General features: G+C 42.1%; 1 protein-coding gene across 2 annotated transcripts in view; it reads right to left on the minus strand.

Annotated features, from left to right (window-relative positions):
* Positions 1–19,724, minus strand: part of il15ra (interleukin 15 receptor subunit alpha) — a 97,887-nt gene that overhangs the window by 2,101 nt on the left and 76,062 nt on the right. For both annotated transcript variants that reach the window (XM_048554537.2, XM_048554538.2), the window contains exons 6-8: positions 19,274–19,378; positions 8,361–8,408; positions 4,969–5,047 (exon numbers count right to left, since the gene is read on the minus strand). In XM_048554537.2, the coding sequence (XP_048410494.1) occupies positions 4,969–5,047; positions 8,361–8,408; positions 19,274–19,378 (232 nt within the window). The remainder of the gene's footprint in view (positions 1–4,968; positions 5,048–8,360; positions 8,409–19,273; positions 19,379–19,724) is intronic.

Here is a 19,724-nt window from a genome sequence, read left to right on the forward strand (position 1 = left end):
GAAAACAAGCCAGCTGAGTGAGCAAGTCAACAACCTCATTTTAAATTCCAGCATAAACCTATAAAGCTGAATGGCATGTTTCTGTGCTCCAGGCACATTGAAGCTTAAGCATGGTTAGTGTGTTGACAACAGAGCTGATTCCAAGATGAAAAGGGAATTTCATTTACTTGAAGGACTGCCAAAATAAGGGTGAAAATGCAATCAGATGTGGCTTATAATGTAAACTAAAACTCCACTGCAGTGTTTGAAGACTCATGTTTCAGATCTACTTACCATTCAGGGGACGTAAAACCTAAGCCCGTTTGTATTAGCAATTAAATTCTTTTGCTTTTGCACCTCTCCTGTACCTGCTTAAGGGTCATGTTGTTGTTTTTTTGTCTGAGGGAGAGTGAATGGGTTCCGCTTAGCTCGTGGTTCTGACTAAGGACAAATTGGTGGGCAAATGGTTGGAAACAAAGAGTCTCAGCTGTCAGCAACATGTGCTAGAAAATGGTGACCTGTGGGCCAGAATTTCAGAAATCTGCTTCTTTTGGGAGAAAGGTTCCACTTCCAGAATAAATTTGGAATAGTCCTTAGGAATGAAAGCTGAGGGGCATTAGATTGAGGCGTTCAATTGATGAAAAGAATGAACAAGGTGAATAGTCAACGACTCTCCTCTCTAGTGGGGGAATCCAGAACCAAGGGAATGTAGGATCAGGAGAAGGCCATTGACCTTTAGGCAGATCTGCAGCTGAATGCTATGTACTGACCTTTGCCACCTAATCTTTGACACTTTTGGCTAACAAACGTCTTGTCATTCTCAGCGTTACAATTATCAGTCAGCATTTGGGGAAGAGAATGCTAAATTTCTGCTGCCATTTGCGTCTCAAGGTTTTTAAATTTCACTTGGCCTACTTTTGCTCCTGTATCTCATGTTCACTCCTGAAACATCTGTCTCTAATTTTAGGCTAAGGCCCCATAAATTCTAGGGAGGATAAGCCTAGCTTAAATATCTCTCCTATTTCTCCCATTGCTTAACTTTTGGAGCCAAGATTTCGATCAGGTAAAGCTATACTGCCCTCCCTCCAACCTTCACATCGTATTTTTCGGAATTTGTGTTGTCTAGAACTTTTGAGTATTCCAGGAATGGTCTAACCATGGTGTAATCTTAAAATTCTGTCACTTCCTTCAGACATTCAATCCTTCACAACTTTCAAATTTCTCCCATGTTTTCCTATTCTGCATCCCTGTTTTTTTTTAAACTACTCATTTTGATGGTGACACTTTGGCTGCCGTGACATTGCAAATTACTTCACTGTACAGCTTGAACTCTCCAACTCTTTCCTCTTTTCAGAAGATTTTTAAAACTTACCTCTTTGCATAAGGTCCTGAAGCTAATGTTTTGTGGCTTAATGTCTAATTTTTGTTTGGTAATATGTGTGTAAAACAAGTTGAAATGTCTTGCTATGTTAGAGCTATTATGTAAAAAGTACATATGTAAAATGTGTTGTTAAAAGTAAAAACAGAAAAAATGTTTTTAACAAAGGTATATGAGATTCCAGAATTTTCCAGGAGGTCCTGTTTATAGAACTTGATTTTATTTGATTTGTTATTGTCACATGTAATGAGATACACTGAAAAAATATTGTTTCATGTGCTAAACAGACAACTCATATGTTACATAAGTACATCAGGATAATAGAGATATATATTTGGGAAGGATAGACATTATTAAAGGATCATTGGAAAAGGGTTAGGATTGAGAAATAACGATTATTGTTCCTATGGCTAACAAAATATTGCAACAGACTTGATAAATTTCATTGTTTATGGATGGTCTCATACATTTCTCTGTTCCATAGTTTCTATAAACAGGCCTGACAATGTTCTCTTCCTCAGGAATAATATCGAAAATGGAGCTCGGCTATTGAAGAACAAAGACATAGAGCAACAATTCATAAATGGCCACTGAAATCTGGAACACCCATTCCCTGTGAAACGATTCTCGGTGCAGGCTCCACTGGGGTGCTACAGAGTCATATGGCACAGAAACAGACCCTTCAGCATAACTTGTCAATGCTGACCCGCCGACCAAGTTTCCTAAACTGAACTAGTCCCATTTGCCTACATTTGGCCCATATGCCTCTGAATCTTTCCTATCAATGTATCTGTTCAAATGCTTTTTAAATATTGTAATTGTACCTGCCTGTGCCACTTGCTCCAACAGCTCGGTCAGTATACTTACCATCCTCTCTACAAAGAAGTTACCTTTTAGATTCCTTCTAAATCCATCCACTCTCACCTTAAACCTATGGCCTCTACTTTTGGAATCCTCTGGCCTGGGGAAAAGACCTTGGCTATTCCCCATATCTATTACCCTCATGATTTTTTAAATCTCTATAAGGTAACCCCTCAGCCACACAGAGTTATTGAGTCACAGAGATGCACAGCACAGACACAGACCCTTCAGTCCAGTTCATCCATGCCAGCAGATAGCCTATATATATCTAATTCAGCATTTGGTTCATACCCCTCTAAGTGCTTCCTATTCGTATACTTGTCTACATGCCTTTTAAATGTAATTTTACCAGCCTCCACCATTTCCTCTGGCAGCTTATTCCATACACACACCACCCTCTGTGTGAAATCGTTGCCCCTCAGGTGCCTTTTATGTCACTCCCCTCTCACTTTAAACCTTGCCCTTTAGTTTTGGACACCCCCACCCCAGGAAACAGACCTTACCTACTTACCCTATCCATGTCCCTCATGATTTTATGAACCTCCATAAGGTCATCCCTCAGAGACTAATGCTCCAGGGATCACAGCCTCAGTCTATTCAGCCTCACCTTATCGCTCAAACCTGCCAACCCTTGCGGCATCCTCATAAATCATTTCTAAACCTTTCCGAGTTTTGCAATTTCCTTCCTATAGCAGGGAGACCAAAATTACATGCAATGCTCCAAAAATAGCCAAACCAATAACCTGCACAACTGCGACATGACCTCACAACTCCCATACTCAATGCACTGACTAGTAAAGGCAAGTGTACCAAACACCTTCTTCACCATCCTATCTACCTGCGAATCCACTTTCAAGGAACTATGAACCTGCAGTGCAAGCTCTCTTTGCTCAGCAACACTCCCCAGGACCTCACCATTAAATGTATAAGTCCTGCCTGATTTACCTTCAACGTTCCACTGAAGGAAGTCTCAGCCAATTTAGCCCCCTCCTTATAACTCAAACTCTCCAGTCCTGGCAAAATCTTTGTAAATTTTTTTCGCACAGTTTAATAATGTCCTTTCCAGACTGTGATAGTTAAATCTTTGTTAGGTACAGTTAGCAACAGACTGAGGAGTAAAAATGGATGAATGGAGTTTTTGTAGAATTTCATAGAACTCACAGCATGCATCAGGCTATTCAGCAAATGGTACTGGGACACAGATCAGACATGATTTAAATGAATGGACTAGGAAGTTCAAGGAACTAAGTCATTTACCCCTAGTCTGAGATAGATGGATTTGTAATAAAATGACTGGGGAAATTGGAAATCTGAAGCAAAACCGAAATTGCTGAAGAAGCTCAGCAGGACTGGCAGCATCTCTGGAGGGAAAGCAGAGTTAATGCTTTGAGTCTAATAGCCCTTCAGCTCTGGACTCAAAACATTAACTGTTTCCTCTCCAGACAGATTTCTGCTTTATAAACACTCACAAGGCACTGTGGAGCAGAAGTGTGCATTTATGTTATTGGGAGTCAGTGGGAATCATAGGAACACTACAGTGTGGAATCAGGCCATTCAACCCATCAAATCACACTGATCCTCTGAAGAGCATTCCACCCAAACCCACCCTGTCCCTGTAGCTTTGCAATTCCCATTGCTAACCCACCTAGCTTGCACGTCCTTGGACACTATGGGCAATTTAGCATAGCCAATTCACAGAACATCTTTAGACTGTGGGAGGGAACTGGAGCACCTAGAGGATGCCCCCGCAGATACAGGGAGAATGTGCAAACTCCACACAGACAGTCATCCAAGAGTGAAATTGAACCCAGGTTCCTGGAGCTGTGAGGCAGCAGTGCTAACTACTGAGCCACTGATCAGTGACAATCTTAGTGAATGGCAGAATATGCCATTCCTGCTTCTAATTCTTAAGTTTATCAATGAAATTGAGGTACAGGTCAGTTATGTTTTCAACGAATAACAGAGTAGATTTGCACAGTCTTATTTTGGTGCTACTTTCAATTGAGACTTAAGTGAATGAGATATTGCATCATCCCGATGGCCACTAGATGAGTGCACAAAATGTTTCCGAACTTGAATAAAAGCAAAAATGTTAACTGTTTCTCTCTCCACATTTGCTGAATTTCTCCAGCGATTTCCAGTTTTGCTTTAGGTTATTCGGTTTGAAGCTGATCAACACCAAAGGGTTAAAAATATTTCAGTGTGCCGTTTCTTGACTCATATTTGGATTAAATCTGTACTACTCCAAGGAAGTCAAGGAAGGTTCAGTGTTGGAGCTTGTTACTGCGGTACTGTAATATATTATCACTATTAGAGAATTTGGATTCTAAGGTAGAGGCCGTCATGGAGGTTTTGGCTTTCAGTTCTGTGAAGAGGACAGTCATCATTTCAGCTGAGAAGAAAACATTCAAATCAACAGAAAGTCAGTTTATTTGTGGCAATTTCCAAGCGACCAGAGCTGGGAACAGGTCAGTCCCCAAGCGATCTGAGCTGGGAAAAAGTATCCAGGGTGCAAAAAACTTTGATGTTTGTTTTAAAGTATATTGACTGCCACGTGAGAATGCATTCAGCGACAGTCCACCATGGTAAGCAAATTGCAAGAAAACAAATCTTTAAGCTACAAGCCAAGTGTTACTCTGGGACCTGACTTGTTCAGTGCCACAACAGCTGGGATTGGAACAACATTGATTCTGAGGCATGCTCTGTTACTAAACAAATGGCAATTCAACAAAGCATATTTTTATACTTACATCTTCTTTTTGTAAGCAAATATCCAAAGTAAGAATAATGTACACACTGCACTGATAAACAGGATGCTTGCACTGGTACCTTTGGTCGAGAGAATGAAAGACAATATTGTTAGATAAATGGTATTGAACATAAAATTACATTAAGAATTCACATCCCGTGGGAAGTAGTCATGGACGAGGGTTAATTTTGTCATGAATTGTGTTCTTGGAGAAAAATAAAATGCCCTGAATGCAAAAGGATGTTGCATGGGAGACTCAAAATGAGGTTTCTCTCTCATTAGGTTCTCCTGAGAATTTCTTGATTTCTTTTGAGGAGAATGGAAGCAAGGCTAATGAGGCCTCATATTCTTGCTTGGGCCACCTCTTTTTCTGGCAGCAGTGCAATGTTTGAACGATTACAGTGCAACTAACTGCCGTCTATTTGGAGGGTAAGACTGGCGTAAACTGCTATGTCTTTATTTGGAGCAAGGGATTGGTTCAGATGGTGTTCTGAAGGTTTGCCAGGCTGATTCTGGGGATGGTGGGACTGATGCATGAGGAGAGATTGATTAGATTGGGATTGTTTTCGCTAGAGTTCAGATAAATGAGGGGGGATCTCATAGAGACATATAAAATTCTAACAGGACTAGACAGGGTAGATGCAGGGAAAATGTTCCCGATGGTGGGTGTATTCAGAACCAGGGGTCACAGTCATAGGACATAGATGAGGAGACATTTCTTCACTCAAAGAGTGGTGAGTCTATGGAATTCACTACCACAGGAAGTAGTTGATGCCAAAACATTGCATGTTTTCAAGAGGTGACTAGATAGGGGCGGCACGGTGGCTCAGTGGTCAGCACTGCAGCCTCACAGCACCAGGGACCCAGGTTCGATTCCCACCTTGGGCGACTGTCTGTGTGGAGTTTGCACATTCTCCCCATGTCTGCGTGGGTTTCCTCCGGGTGCTCCGGTTTCCTTCCACAGTCCAAAGATGTGCAGGTGAGGTGGATTGGCCATGCTAAATTGCCCGTAGTGTTCAGGGATGTGTGGGTTAAAGGGGGATGGGTCTGGGTGGGATGCTTCAAGGGGCAGTGTGGACTTGTTGGGCCGAAGGGCTTGTTTCCACACTGTAGGGAATCTAATCATATAGCACTTGGAGTGAATGAGATCAAAGGTTATGGGGAGAAAACAGGATTAGGCTATTGAGTTGGACGATCAGCCATGATTGTGATGAATGGCAGAGCAGGCTTGAAGGGCTGAATGGCCTCCTCCTGCTCCTATCTTCTTTGTTTCCATGCTGTTCAGTGCAAGATCCTCCTTAAATGTGACCCTGTGCTAGGGCCAGCTGTTTATCTAGGCCACTTAACAACTCCAAATAACATCATGTCCAAATGGTTGGACTCCAGGGAATTGCAGGCACAGCACATTCTACTTGCAGAACACAGGCACAGACCTTATGGAAGGATTGATCTTTTGGCAGATTGTTCAGCATTGGAGAAGACAGAATCACAGATTTGTCACACAACCAAAGCAAGCTATTCAACCCATCTTTTTGTCTGCACCAGCTCTCCAAGACGAGCAATTCACTCAGTATCATCCTGCTGCCTTTTCAGTTAAGTCTAATTCCCTTTTGAAAGCTTCAATTAAACCTGCCTCCACCACACTCTCCAGCAGTGATTTTTGAGAAACTAATTGCTTGCTGCAAGATGTAAGTTTCTCCTTGTGCCGCTTTTGCTAATGACTTTAAACCTGTGTCTTCTTTTCTTCAATTCTTTCATGAGTGGGAACAGTTTCTCCAAATCTACTCCGTCCAGACCCCTCATGACTTTGAATATCTCTGTCAAATCTCCTCTAAGCATTCCCTTCAAGGAAAATTGTCCTAACATCTCCCGCCTAGCTTCATTATTGAAATTCCTCACCCATGGAACCATTCCCCCGAATTTTATTTGCTCTATGACAGGGGTAGCTGCAATTTTTTTAAGACTAAAATCTGTGCTTACTGAGGTCTCTTCCCTTTCAGGACACAGATCAGATTTGACAATGTGATCAAAATAGCCTTACCATGAAATAAGTTTGAAACGAGGTAATTAGACCACAGTTAAATACCTGTGTGCAGTTTCAGGTGCTGAATTATAAGAGAGGGAATGAAAGCACAGAGACCATACAGCAATAGGTAAGCAGGGAGCAGAAACTGCAGCTATTATGATCATGGACAAATAAAGAAAGCTCTAAAGTTCGTGTCATTAAAAAGCCGTTCTGCCCATCCAGCCGGTGCCATTTGTGGCTCATGTATTATTACTCAATTATGGGGCCTGTTACCTACTATTGATGCTACATCAGAGGAAGACCTAGAATCAGAGAGTCAAACAGCACAGAAATAACCCATTCGTGCCAACTAGGTTTCCAAACTGAACAAGCCCCATCTGCCTATGTTTGGCCCATAGCTCTCTAAACCTTTCCTATTCATGTGCCTGTCCGAATGTCTTTTAAATGCTGTAATTGTACTCACCTCTATCACTTCTTCTAGCAGCTCATTCTACGTATGAACCACCCTCTGTGTGAAAAAGTTGCCCCTCAGGTCCCTTTTAAATCTTTCCCCTCTCACCTTAAACCTATGCTGTCTAAGTCCCCTACCCTAAGGAAAAGATCTTTACTAATCCCCTTATCTATGCTTCTCGTGATTTTATAAATCTCTATAAGGTCACCCTCAGCCCCTTCCAGGAAAAGAAAGCCCCAGACTCTACTTATAACTCAAACCCTCCAACGCTGGTCTCATCCTTGTAAAGCTTTTCTCAACCTGCTTCGATTTAGTAACATCTTTCCTATAGCACGATGACCAGAACTGTACGCAGTACTCCAAAAGTGGCCTCACCAATGTCCTGTACAGCTGCAACATGACATTGAATTCAATGCTCTGACCGATGAGCTACAAACAAACGCAACAGCAACTCAAGCAGGGAATGAGTTTGAACCAGCTAGCGCCTGGTTGGCTTCTTCGGTTTGGGTGTCAGTAACCAGAGAATACTGATTTAAGAATCAGAGTCCACATGAAAAGGAGCTTTACTTCAGGCAGCATGTTGTTCTGATATGGAATGCATTTTAGAAAAGGGGAATAGGTTCAGTAGCAACCTTCATTCAGGGAGTTATGTAAATAGTCTGTTTACAAAAGAAACTGTTGTCAGGGTATGGGGAAAGAGAGGGGAGAGACAAGAAAATGGACAGCTCTTCCAAAGGAACAATGGGCAGAATGGTTTCCTTCCACAATTTGCCCTGCAGAATAGACTTCTGGCATTTCCCTTTATCTTGAAGGAAATAAAATGCCTCCAGTTCATTGAGTACGAGGTAATGCCCCCAGTTGTTTCAACTTCCACTTGCATTCCTCAAAAAGTATGCTGTCATTACTTGCCCCTTACCGACAATTAGTCCAATGTTTCTGTCAGCAGTTGCTGTTTGATTGAATTCTGTGAAAAAGAATAATAAAACAGAACCGCATTTATCACAATACTGATAATCTACATTGATATTAGCATGACATAGAGGACAAATAGAACAAGCTGGTGATCCAAAGGGATGTTCAGATAATGACAGAAAACCTGGCGCAGTGATTCAGTTTATCACACATACAGACTTTGCCTCATTTCGCACTGAGATATGAAAGTCAAGACTATTGTATATAAGGTTTCTCAATCCTTCCATTTTCAGGTGTGCTAGGTGTAAGGAAACTCAGAAAATGTCCTCAATTCCCCTGGGTTTGGTGAGAGGGCATACAAGACAGCTACAGTTTCTTCCCTTTGACTAGCTATTCAGTGACTCAGAGTTGGCGGCTGTGCACTGTCAGTTGAGACTTGGCTCTAGCGAAGGCCATGCAGGAGTAGTCTGGCAAATTTCACTGGCTTAAGATTACGAATTAAAATCAAATGCTTAGCAAAATATCAGTGTCTGTAGCATTCTACACCAAAATCGCTCTATACCTTCGACAGCAAACGGTGGAGAAAGGAGTTTGAAGGGAGAAAGCAAGCACATTTGCAACAGAATCAAAGGAAGGGTCTTAATTTCACGAGGTACCCATCATTGCTTCCATCTGAGAACAAAGATAAACTCCTTGCTGTATATATGTAACAAAAATTGCTTTCTACATTATCTCTTATGCACTGGTTGATTCTTAGTGTACAAGATAGGATCTATCACCTGGTTGTCTCAGATTCCCACACCCATGGGAATAAGCACATTTATTTAAATGTAGGGATTAGCAATGGCAGTGGACCATTCGGCTCCTCAAGCGAGTACCACTATTTGATAAATCTGCAGCCTCAACTTGATTTTCCTGTCTCCCTCACTATAACCTTGGAATTCCTGGTCAATCAAGTATCCATCTAATCAACGACCAGAGCTCCACTGCTCCCTGATGAAGAGAATTTTACTGACTAACAAGAGAAAAAAAATGTCTCATCATCTCCATCCTAATTTTTAAAAATTCACTCACAGATGAGGGCATTGCTGGCTAGGCTGGCATTTATTGGGCAATTAAAAGTCAACTACATCACTATCGGTCTGGAGTTACATGTAGACCAGACCAGGTGAGGATGGCAGTTTCTTTCCTAAAACGCATTAGTGAACCAGACGGGCTTTTCCTGAGAATTAATAATAGTTTTGTGGTTATCACTGGGGTCTTATTTCCAGATTTTTATTTAATTTAAATTTCACCATCTGCCATTGGCAGGATTTGAAACCAGATCTCCATTACCTTATCTGGGTCTCTGGCTTAACAGTACAGTGATAATATCACTAGGCCATCACCTCCTCAGGTGACCCCTTATTTTTAAATTGTGTCCCTCCTTGTTTTGGTCTCTCCCAGAAGGGGAAATAACCTGTCAGCATCCACTCTGTCAAATCTCCTCAGGATCCTGTGTGTTTTGATAAGAATTCCTTGCCTTCTTCTAACTCCAATGGACACACAATGCAAACATGAACTGTTCTCAGCCACTGACTTCCCCGGTCGAATATCAGTCTGGTGCATTTTTCAGAGTTGGCATATTTCTCTGAAAGCTCGCCTGCAAATCTGCCCTCATCACACCACCATTGCCAGGCCTAACTTCGGTTACTCATGCCCCAAGCTCTAAATCTCCTGAAACTTTCTGCCTCCTTCAGAAGACCCACCAGTTTGTTGTCATTCTCCACCTTCAGCCTACTGCTCATGCATCCAATACTCCACCTCCCAGGAAGTAAGAATTGATCTATGTTGGACCTAAACAGGGACAGAGATGACCAATTTTTGCAGGCCCAAGGACGTTCAATTAGTCCCCTGTAAGTGTCAGAGTTAGAGTTAGCTCAGCAGAATTATCATCCAGGCAGTCAAGTTATTAGATCTGGTTTTGAATTTTACACTAGTTACATCATGATTTTCCTGCATTTAATGCAATTTGCCTGAATTTCCAGTCAGGTAACTTACTCAGATCTGCTGCAATTTTGATTTAGGGCCAGGGCTTGGCGTACCTCCCAGTTCAGACAGGTCTTACCCTGCTTGCTTGAAAACAGCCGCGACTGAATTTCTACCCACAAATCTCTTTTCACCCTCCTTAGCTTCGGGAGGGAGGGAATCCTGCAACAGGGTACTTAAGGATTGAGCGGAAGAATGACAGAGATTGGGCAAACCCCAGGGAAAGGTAGAAAAGGCCCAGCCTCTGCCTGGCAACAATCTTTTTCGAATTACCGTTGGAGGCAGACGGAGAAATCTGAGACACGAAGTGTGGTCAGGATCCGGCTGCTTGGGAGAAACATGGAATTGAGCCAACAGTGAGAGCAAAAGTTATCAAGAGACAGCCAAGGGACATGTATTCAGGAAGACTAAATCAAATGGGCCAGAGGGGAGAGAGAGGTGGGAGAAGTAATCAACAGAATAATAAAGACAATCACAATATACACCTTGTCAGTTCATTGGTATGTTCCCAACTAGTCGGTTATGCCTTAAATCTGACATGTGAATTTGAGTTGAGTTTTACAAAGAGACCTTAGTACAGGTGTGAGATGGGGCCAGTTGCAGTGAAAAGTGTGTCTCTGGGAGAAGTTCTCCACAAGTAATTCTTCGCTATATACCAATTAAACCTTCCCCCACATTGCATAGCGGGAGGGATGACATTTTTTTCAGGCAGAGGAGGGTTAGTGGATAGGCAAGTCATGGAGTGTATAGGAGGCACCAAGGAAGCGGATGGAGCTGAAGGTAGCGGGGAATCTGGAGAAGCAGAGATGACAGGAAGGTGTCAGAGATGGATAATGATAGTTGAAGCAAAGGAGGATGGAAACAGGGAGAGCTGATCATGGAACATTCTGTTCTATGTAGAATACTGCTCATGGTGATATTTCTGGACAACAGACTTGACGCACTGCAGATAATGTTCAGATCCAAGCAGGCGGTGAGGCTAGAGAAGTGAGTAGTGGTCAAAATGAGAGAGGCTGGGAACAGAGTGAGGGAGAAGAATGGGCGAACAGAGCAGGGAATGGGGTAAGTAGAAGGAAAGGTAAGGTGAACAGGGGAAAAGAAAAGGAGGAAGGGAAGTGTCAAGTAAGCACATCAGGGCTGATGAGGGACAGAGGGAAAGAAAAAGGGAGAGGATGGAGCAGGGAAGGAGTGAGGTGAATGTTGTAGGAGGATAAGAGTGAGTAGAGAATCGTTTAGAAGTTGTGTTGCAATGCACTGTGAATTCATTATGCAGCTAAACCTTTATTAAAGCTTTGATAAACCTCGTATACTAGAGTTTTGTGGCTTCAACCAAGAGTGTATCAGAACCATTGTAAAAGTGTAGAATGGAGACAGTAGTGTGTTTCATTTGCACCAATTTCAGTTCTGTCAATTGTGCAGAATGTCAGAGCCCTGTGTCTCTGTCAGTTCATTTTGCTACAGGTGACTGGTTCTTGATCTTTAATTGACCTTTTAAATTGATTTTGAGATCAAATGGCTTATCCTGTGCATACAGGCTTTACATTTACTGATAGAAACTTTTTTTTATAATGCAAAATCTTGTGTCCTTGTTATTTTGGAAAGCTGATCATGGAACATTCTGTTCTATGTAGAATACTGCTCATGGTGATATTTCTGGACAACAGACTTGACGCACTGCAGATAATGTTCAGATCCAAGCAGGCGGTGAGGCTATTTCATCAACCACTCAATAGCAATAACGAGACACTGCAAACATTTTTGTAGTTTGGCTTCATTTGACTCTGCCAAGCGAGCAATGAAAGGCAGCTTGGCAGTCAAGGGACAAGGAAGACCGTGGCACACATCTGCAGAGCTCAACTAGAAGTCACTGCTAAGGGGTTGTCGAGTGAAGATGGTGATAGCAAAGATACTGGGCTAGTATTCCATGGGACTTGGGTTCAAGTTGCACAAAGACAGATGGGAGAATTTCAACTGAATTAAAAAGACTGGAATTAAAGATATGAACCAATGGTGACTATGTAGCACTGTCATTTGTCAGGAAAAACCAACCTGGACCACTCATTAAGGAAGGAAGTCTGCCATCCTTATCTGGTCTGGCCTACATGTGACTCTAGTCTCTCAGAAATGTGGTTAACTCATAATTGACTTCTGATGGGGAATGAATATTGGCTGGAGTATTTATGGAGGCACAAAAGCCATTCATTGTCCTCCTGGCCCTCGCTAAAATCAGTTGCCTAACTCTTTCCAGTTTTCTTCTATCATGTCTTGCAGTTCTCCCTTTAAGGACTCAGGGATCAGAAGAAGATATTAATGGGAGGAGATCATTCCATCTCCTGTACCCTGTTCTGCCATTCAACCAAGCCATGGTTGATCTGGTAGTGCCACCCAGCAGACTGCATGCTCCTCTCAGTAGATCATTAACATTGCTGCATTGTCAAAGAGACCATGCAGGACCCCAGACTAAATATCTGGTTAAGGCTTTAGTCAGCTTGAGAGAGCATAGCCTGCCTATCTTGAGGCCCATGGAGTCTGTCAGACCAAGACCTTGGGCGACTGTCTGTGTGGAGTTTGCACATTCTCCACGTGTCTGTGTGGGTTTCCTTCGGGTACTCCGGTTTCCTCCCACAGTCCAAAAGAAGGAAACTGGGAAGAGTTAGGCAACTGATTTTAGGGAGGGCCAGGAGGACAATGAATGGTTTTTGTGCCCCCATAAATACTCCAGCCAATATTCTATCTAGACTTCCAAAAGGCTTTTGATAAGGTGCCTCACGGGAGGCTGCTGAATAAGGTGAGGGCCCATGGTGTTCGAGGTGCACTACTGGCATGGATTGAGGATTGGCTGTCTGATAGAAGGCAGAGAGTTGAGATAAAAGGCTCTTTTTCGGAATGGCAACCGGTGACGGGTGGTGTCCCGCGGGATTCAGTGTTGGGGCCGGAGCTGCTCACTTTATATATTGATGATCTGGATGAAGGGACTGGGGGCATTCTGGCGAAGTTTGCCGATGATACAAAGTTAGGTGGACAGGCGGGTAGTACTGAGGAGGTGGGGAGGCTGCAGAAAGATTTAGACAGTTTAGAAGAGTGGTCCAGGAAATGGCTGATGAAATTCAATGTGAGTAAATGTGAGGTTTTGCACTTTGGAAAAAAGAATACAGGCATGGACTATTTTCTAAATGGTGAGAAAATTCGCAAAGCAGAATTACAAAGGGATCTGGGAATGCTAGTCCAGGATTCTCTAAAGGTTAACTTGCAGGTAGAGTCCATGATTAAGAAAATGAATATAATGTTGTCATTTATCTCAAGAGGGTTGGAATATAAAAGCAGCGATGTGCTTCTGTGACTTTATAAAGCTCTAGTTAGGCCCCATTTAGAATACTGTGTCCAATTTTGGGCCCTACACCTCAGGAAGGACATACTAGCACTGGAGCGTGTCCAGTGGAGATTCACACTGATGATCCCTGGAATTGTAGGCCTAACATATGATGAACGGCTGAGAATCCTGCGATTGTATTCATTAAAGTTTAGAAGGTTCAGGGGAGATCTAATAGAAACTTACAAGATAATGCATGGCTTAGGAAGGGTGGACGTTGGGAAGTTGTTTCTGTTAGGAGGGGAGAATAGGATCTATGGGCACAGGCTTAGAATTAGAGGGGATCAAATTAGAACGGAAATGAGGAGACATTTCTTCAGCCAGAGAGTGGTGGGCTTGTGGAATTCATTTCCACGGAGCGCAGTGGAGGCCGGGACGTTAAATGTCTTCAAGGCAGAGATTGATAAATTCTTGATCTCACGAGGAATTAAGGGCTATGGGGAGAGTACTGTAAGTGGAGTTGAAATGCCCATCAGCCATGATTAAATAGCGGAGTGGACTTGACGAATGGCCTTACTTCCACTCCTATATCTTATGGTCTTATGGTCTTATAAAAGATGTGCAGGCTAGGTGGATTGGCCATGCTAAATTACCTGTCGTGTTCAGGGATGTGTAGATTAGGTGGGTTATAGGGGGTTTGGTCTGGGTGGGATGCTTTGTGGGTCAGTGTGGACTTTTTGGGCCAAAGGGCATGTTTCCACACTGTAGGGGTTCTATGATTCCATGATTCTATGAAGTGTTCAAAACAAAAAGTTCATTTGCTGGTTGCCCTGTTTTACAAGAATAACAGGGCGGCTGGTGCTGGAAATTGTTCCCATCATTTTAATGTAATATAAAATTACAGTCTGTGCTAAAGGTTAGCTTAAAACCAAAGTTTTCACTTTTCAGTGCATGTGCCCAGCATTAAAATTCATCTGGCTTTGAATATGAATTTCATTGAGTACTGCTAGACTCAAAGGATTTTGGTATGTTTTCTCCTTTACAAAATGCTCCATATTGTATCTTTCAAATCAAAATGTTTGGCTTCAGTTTGTGTCTAGCAGTGAATAGTGTAAGATTTGTGTAAGATATCTTGTGCATCCTTTTGGCCTTTTATCGGAGACTTATCAAATGGTATTTTCCCTCAATGAACCATACATTGCTCATCATCCTGGGAGAATCCCTTTTGATGACATTCACTGAGTTAATCAATAACACATAACAGAAACACAATGTAAAAAACACTAATGTCCATGAAGCGTCTTTGCCTAACCTGGAGATATTCTGAGACAATATCCAACATCTCAACTGCCCACCCTATGATACAACTCCCAGGACTTCCACTTACAATGGAATCAATGCTTTGTACTTAACCTTTTTTAGGGCATTGTATGGTCCCTGTTGTCATATTACAAACCTGAATGGGAGATCTTGCACAATAAATTGGAACGTCAATCACAGAGAACAGACTGGAATGTGAGTCGGTTTCAGCTTCAATTGTTTGTTAGCTATATCTCAGTCTTGTGTCACTAGCACAGCAATCTGGACCTGGCTATTTGAAGTTGCTTGTTATTTTTTAAAAATAAACAACCTTGGTATTTAGTATCCAATTTTCTTGAATCTTTCTTGAAGATGCTGAATTTGCTATTATTTGAAGGGGTCTATTTAGTTCTTTGTCCCTCGTCCAGCAGCCATTCTTTATGCAAAAGTAACAACAACACCTTATATTTATATCGCAAACCAAAAATAATATGACACCCTAAAACACTTTACAACATTCGGAATCAAATTCAAAGATTGGCAGATAAAGCTGTAACTGAACAATAAGTTCCCTTTAAAAACATGAGATAGTTCAAGTACTGTCAAGATAAATTGCCATGTGTGGAAACAGTAGGTGAAAAGAACCCCAGGGCTCCTAGGATGACAAAAGAGATAGAGATGACAAGGAAGCAGATAAAGTGTGCTTATGACAGGATTCTAAGGAGGAATTAGGAATCAGGCCAATATAAAAGGTTCAGAGTGAATTGAAAAAGCAAATTAAAGAAGCAAAGAAAGATTATGAGAAGGGTCTGGCAGCTAACATTACAAGTAATTCAAAAGGCTACTACAGGCACAAAGATGGTAAAAAGGTTAGCAAGTGGATGAAGGTGAAAATAGAAATACAGTAATCAAACTTGCAGATGACACTAAATTAGGCAATAAATTAAGGTGCAATGGAGAAACGAGAAAGTTACAAATGGATATGGATAGTTTTGGTGAGTGGGCCAAAATTTGCCAGCTGAAGTTCAATGTGGGTAAGTGTGAATTTATCCATTTTAGATGGAGGGTTAGAAAGGCAATTTATTTTCTAAATGGAGAGAAATTTCAGAGCTCTTCAGTGCGGAAGGATCTGTGTGTCCTGTGCATGAATCATAGAAAACTAAGATATTAAGGAAAGCAAATGGAATTTTGGCATTTGCTGCTGGAGAAATGGAGTATAAAATTTGGGAAATGTTGCTGGAACTGTACAAGGCATTAGTGAGACCACACCTAGAGTATTGCATAGAACCTTGGTCCCCTTAGCCAACCAGCGATGTGGTTGCATTGGAGGCAGTTAAGAGGAGGTGCATGAGATTATTTCCAGAGTTAAGGGATTTGTCCTATGGAGAGAGACTGTGCAGTTTAGGCCAATAATCGCTGGAGTTTAGAAGAACAATGGGAGATCTAATTGGGGTATAAAAGATGCAAAAGGGGATTGACAAAGTAGACATAGAAAGGATTTCTCACATGGGCCAATCTAGAATGAGAGGCAACAGCATTAGGAGAAGGGATAACAGATTTAAAACAGGGATGAGGAGAAATTACCTCTCTCAAAAAAGGGCTGTGAATGTATGAAATTCTCTACCCCAGAGTGCGATGGATGCCAGGACACTGAATAAATTTAAGAGGGAGACAAACTAAATTTTAATTAAGAACCATTAAAGCATTATGGAGAGGCAGGCAGGAAAGTGGAACTGAGGTCGAGATGAGATCCTCCATGATTGTATTAAATAGCAGAACAAGCTTGGGGGGCTGACTTGTCCACTCCTCTTCTCATTCTTATTGGGGACAAAATTGGGGATTTATGTGTAGAGGCAGAGGTGTGGTCAAGATATTAAATGAACCCTTTGCTTGCCCAGATCGTGGTGAAGGAGGTTGCAGCTTAGGTTGTTAGATTTTAAAACTGACTACAAACATGTTCTAAATTTGATATGACATTGGAACGAATGAGATACACTCAATAATAACGTAGGGAGTGAGAGTGGAAATTATTAAGACAGTGGCCACAATTTTCCAATCTTCTTTCAATTAAAGGGTGGCGCCAGAGGCCTAGAGATTTGCCAATGTCACACCCTTGTTCAAAAAAAATGGTAAAAGAAAACTCAGCAACTACAGGTCAGTCAGTTTAACCTTGACGGTGGGAAAGCTTCTGAAAATGATAATTCGGGATAAAATTAATAGTCACTTGGACAAATATGGGTTAGATTTTTAAATGAGGCGACAGTGTTGATGAAGGTAGAAATTTAGACGTCCTGAACACAAAATTCCGAAGGCCCTTGATGAAGGGGTGTCACGGTGGCTCAGTGGTTAGCACTGCTGCCTCACAGCACCAGGGACCAAGGTTCAATTCCACCTTCGGGCAACTGTCGCTATGGAGTTTGCACATTCCCCCTGTGTCTACATGGGTTTCTGCTGGGTGCTATAGTTGCCTCCCACAGTCCAGAGATGTGTAGGCTAGGTTGATTGGCCATGCTAAATTGCCCATAGGGATGTGCAGCCGAGGTGGATTACAGGGAAGTGGGTCTGGATCGGATGCCCCAACGGTTAGTGTGGACTGGTTGGGTTGAAGGGTCTGTTTCTACACTGTAGGAATACTATGATCTATGAATGAACAATAAACTTGCAACCAAACATGGAGTAAATGAGATCATTGAAACATGGGGATGAATGATAGGAATCCAAATGTAGTGGTGAATGGTTACTTTTATTGATTGGAGCAAGATTGGGCCCCTGCTTTTCCTGATGTATATGATTGATCCAGACTTTGGTATACAAAGGCAAAATTTCAAAATTTGTGGATAATAAAAAAGTTGGAAGGACTCTGAGCCTGCAGAGGATAATGTAGAACTTCAAATGAATATAAAGAGGGTTGTGGAATGGGCAGATAAGTGGTAGATTAAATTTAATGAAGAGAAGTGTGAAGTGATTAATTTGCTAAGAAGAATGGAGAAAGACAATAAGAAAGAGGGATCTGAGTGTGAGTGTGTGTGTGTGTGTGTCTGTGTGTGTATGTGTGTGTGTGTGTGTGTGTGTGTGGACACGTTATTGAAGATGGTAGTGCAAGCTGAGAGAGCAATGAATAGAGTTTATGGCATCTTGAGCCTTATCAATAGACTATAGGGTTTCAAAAGCAAGGGGTTCTGCAAAACTTGTATAAAAACATTCACTTGGCCACAATTTTGGGCACACACTTGAGAAACAATTTGAAGGTACTAGAGAATATGAAGGTTCAGTCATTAGCACTGCTGTGTACAGTGCCAGGGGCCCAGGTTCAAATCCAACCTCGGGCAACTGTCTGTGTGGAGTTTGCACATTCTCCCCATGTCTGTGTGGCTTTCCTCCCACAGTCCAAAGATGTGCAGGCTAGGTGGATTGGCCATGCTAAATTGCCTGTAGTGTTCAGGAACGTGTAAGTTAGGTGGATTAGCCATAAGAAAGGCAGGGTGTCAGGGATAGGGTGGTGGGGGAGAGTCTGGGTAGAATACCCTTTGGAGAGTCACTGTTGGGTCAAATGGCCTCTTTCCACACTGTAGGGATTTTATAATACTGTGATAATTTGTAAGAATGGTTCCAGGAATGACAGCCTTCAGAAATGGAGACAGGCTAGAGATGTTGGGACTATTCACCTTGGAGAAGAGAAGGTTGAGAGGGGATTTTTTAGTAATAATTGTTCCCATTGATGAGGGATCACAAATCAGACGCCACACAAAAGAAACAATAGCAACATGAAGAAAAACGTATTTTCACTGTGAGGGATAAGGGCCTGGAGAGCAAAGTGACTGTAAGTGAACGGGTCTTGTTCCGAGTGAAGGCATGGGGAACAGAGTTTTAGAATGAACTCAGACTTACAGGGGGTAGAATGTGAGAGAAATAGTGTGTTAGAACAGTCAAGAGGGAATTAAAGCACAGAAGAACTATACAGCAAGCATCAAAAAGATATTAGATGGTTGGAGCACTAGAGCCCAGTCTGGCCATGTCGTCACGTTCTGTCCATACAACCACTTTCCACCAGGAATCACTGGGTGACCTGGCTAATCATCTTTCCCCCTCTCTTGCCTGGGGTCAACACAATTAGTTGTAGTACTGATAACTTCCTCAGCACAGGCCAGGGAAATGGTGAAAAGGCTGAACCAAGAAAAAATATGTTGTAGCGTAAGGTATGATTCTGAACATTTGTTACTAATTACAGCCCAAAGACTCAAATAGCAAGTTTGTAGGAAAAGGTGAAGGTTCTACCTGACCTGTGGTGCCAATAGAGCCAGTAACGTCAGAAGCTGTTTCTGATGCTGTAGCGGGATTTACTGTCCTTTCTGCCAGTGCTGTCTTGGTTGTTATTGGTTCCGTTCCTAAGTTGGCATTAATATAAGATGAAGAATGTTCACAATTAGCTAGCTTTCACCTTAAACTTCAAAAATATATTTTTGTGGTGTTACATGAGCAGCAGGGATGGCTTGCATTTTACACTGATTTTAAGTACTGTACTACATATCAGGATGAGGAACAATGCCTGCTATAGTGCTCCAGTATCCTCTGAGCTATGCTGTACTGACAAACAGTAGGTTTAACAGTCCAGCTTTAATTGATTTGCATCTGTAATTATAGATTACCATCATCATTGGTAATCTATTAATGTGATTGCAAATCCAAGCCCACCCTATACTACCATAAGAAGCATGAAATGTCTTATACACT

Source organism: Stegostoma tigrinum, chromosome 25 (genome assembly GCF_030684315.1).
Source record: "Stegostoma tigrinum isolate sSteTig4 chromosome 25, sSteTig4.hap1, whole genome shotgun sequence".
NCBI classification, from domain to species: domain Eukaryota; kingdom Metazoa; phylum Chordata; class Chondrichthyes; order Orectolobiformes; family Stegostomatidae; genus Stegostoma; species Stegostoma tigrinum.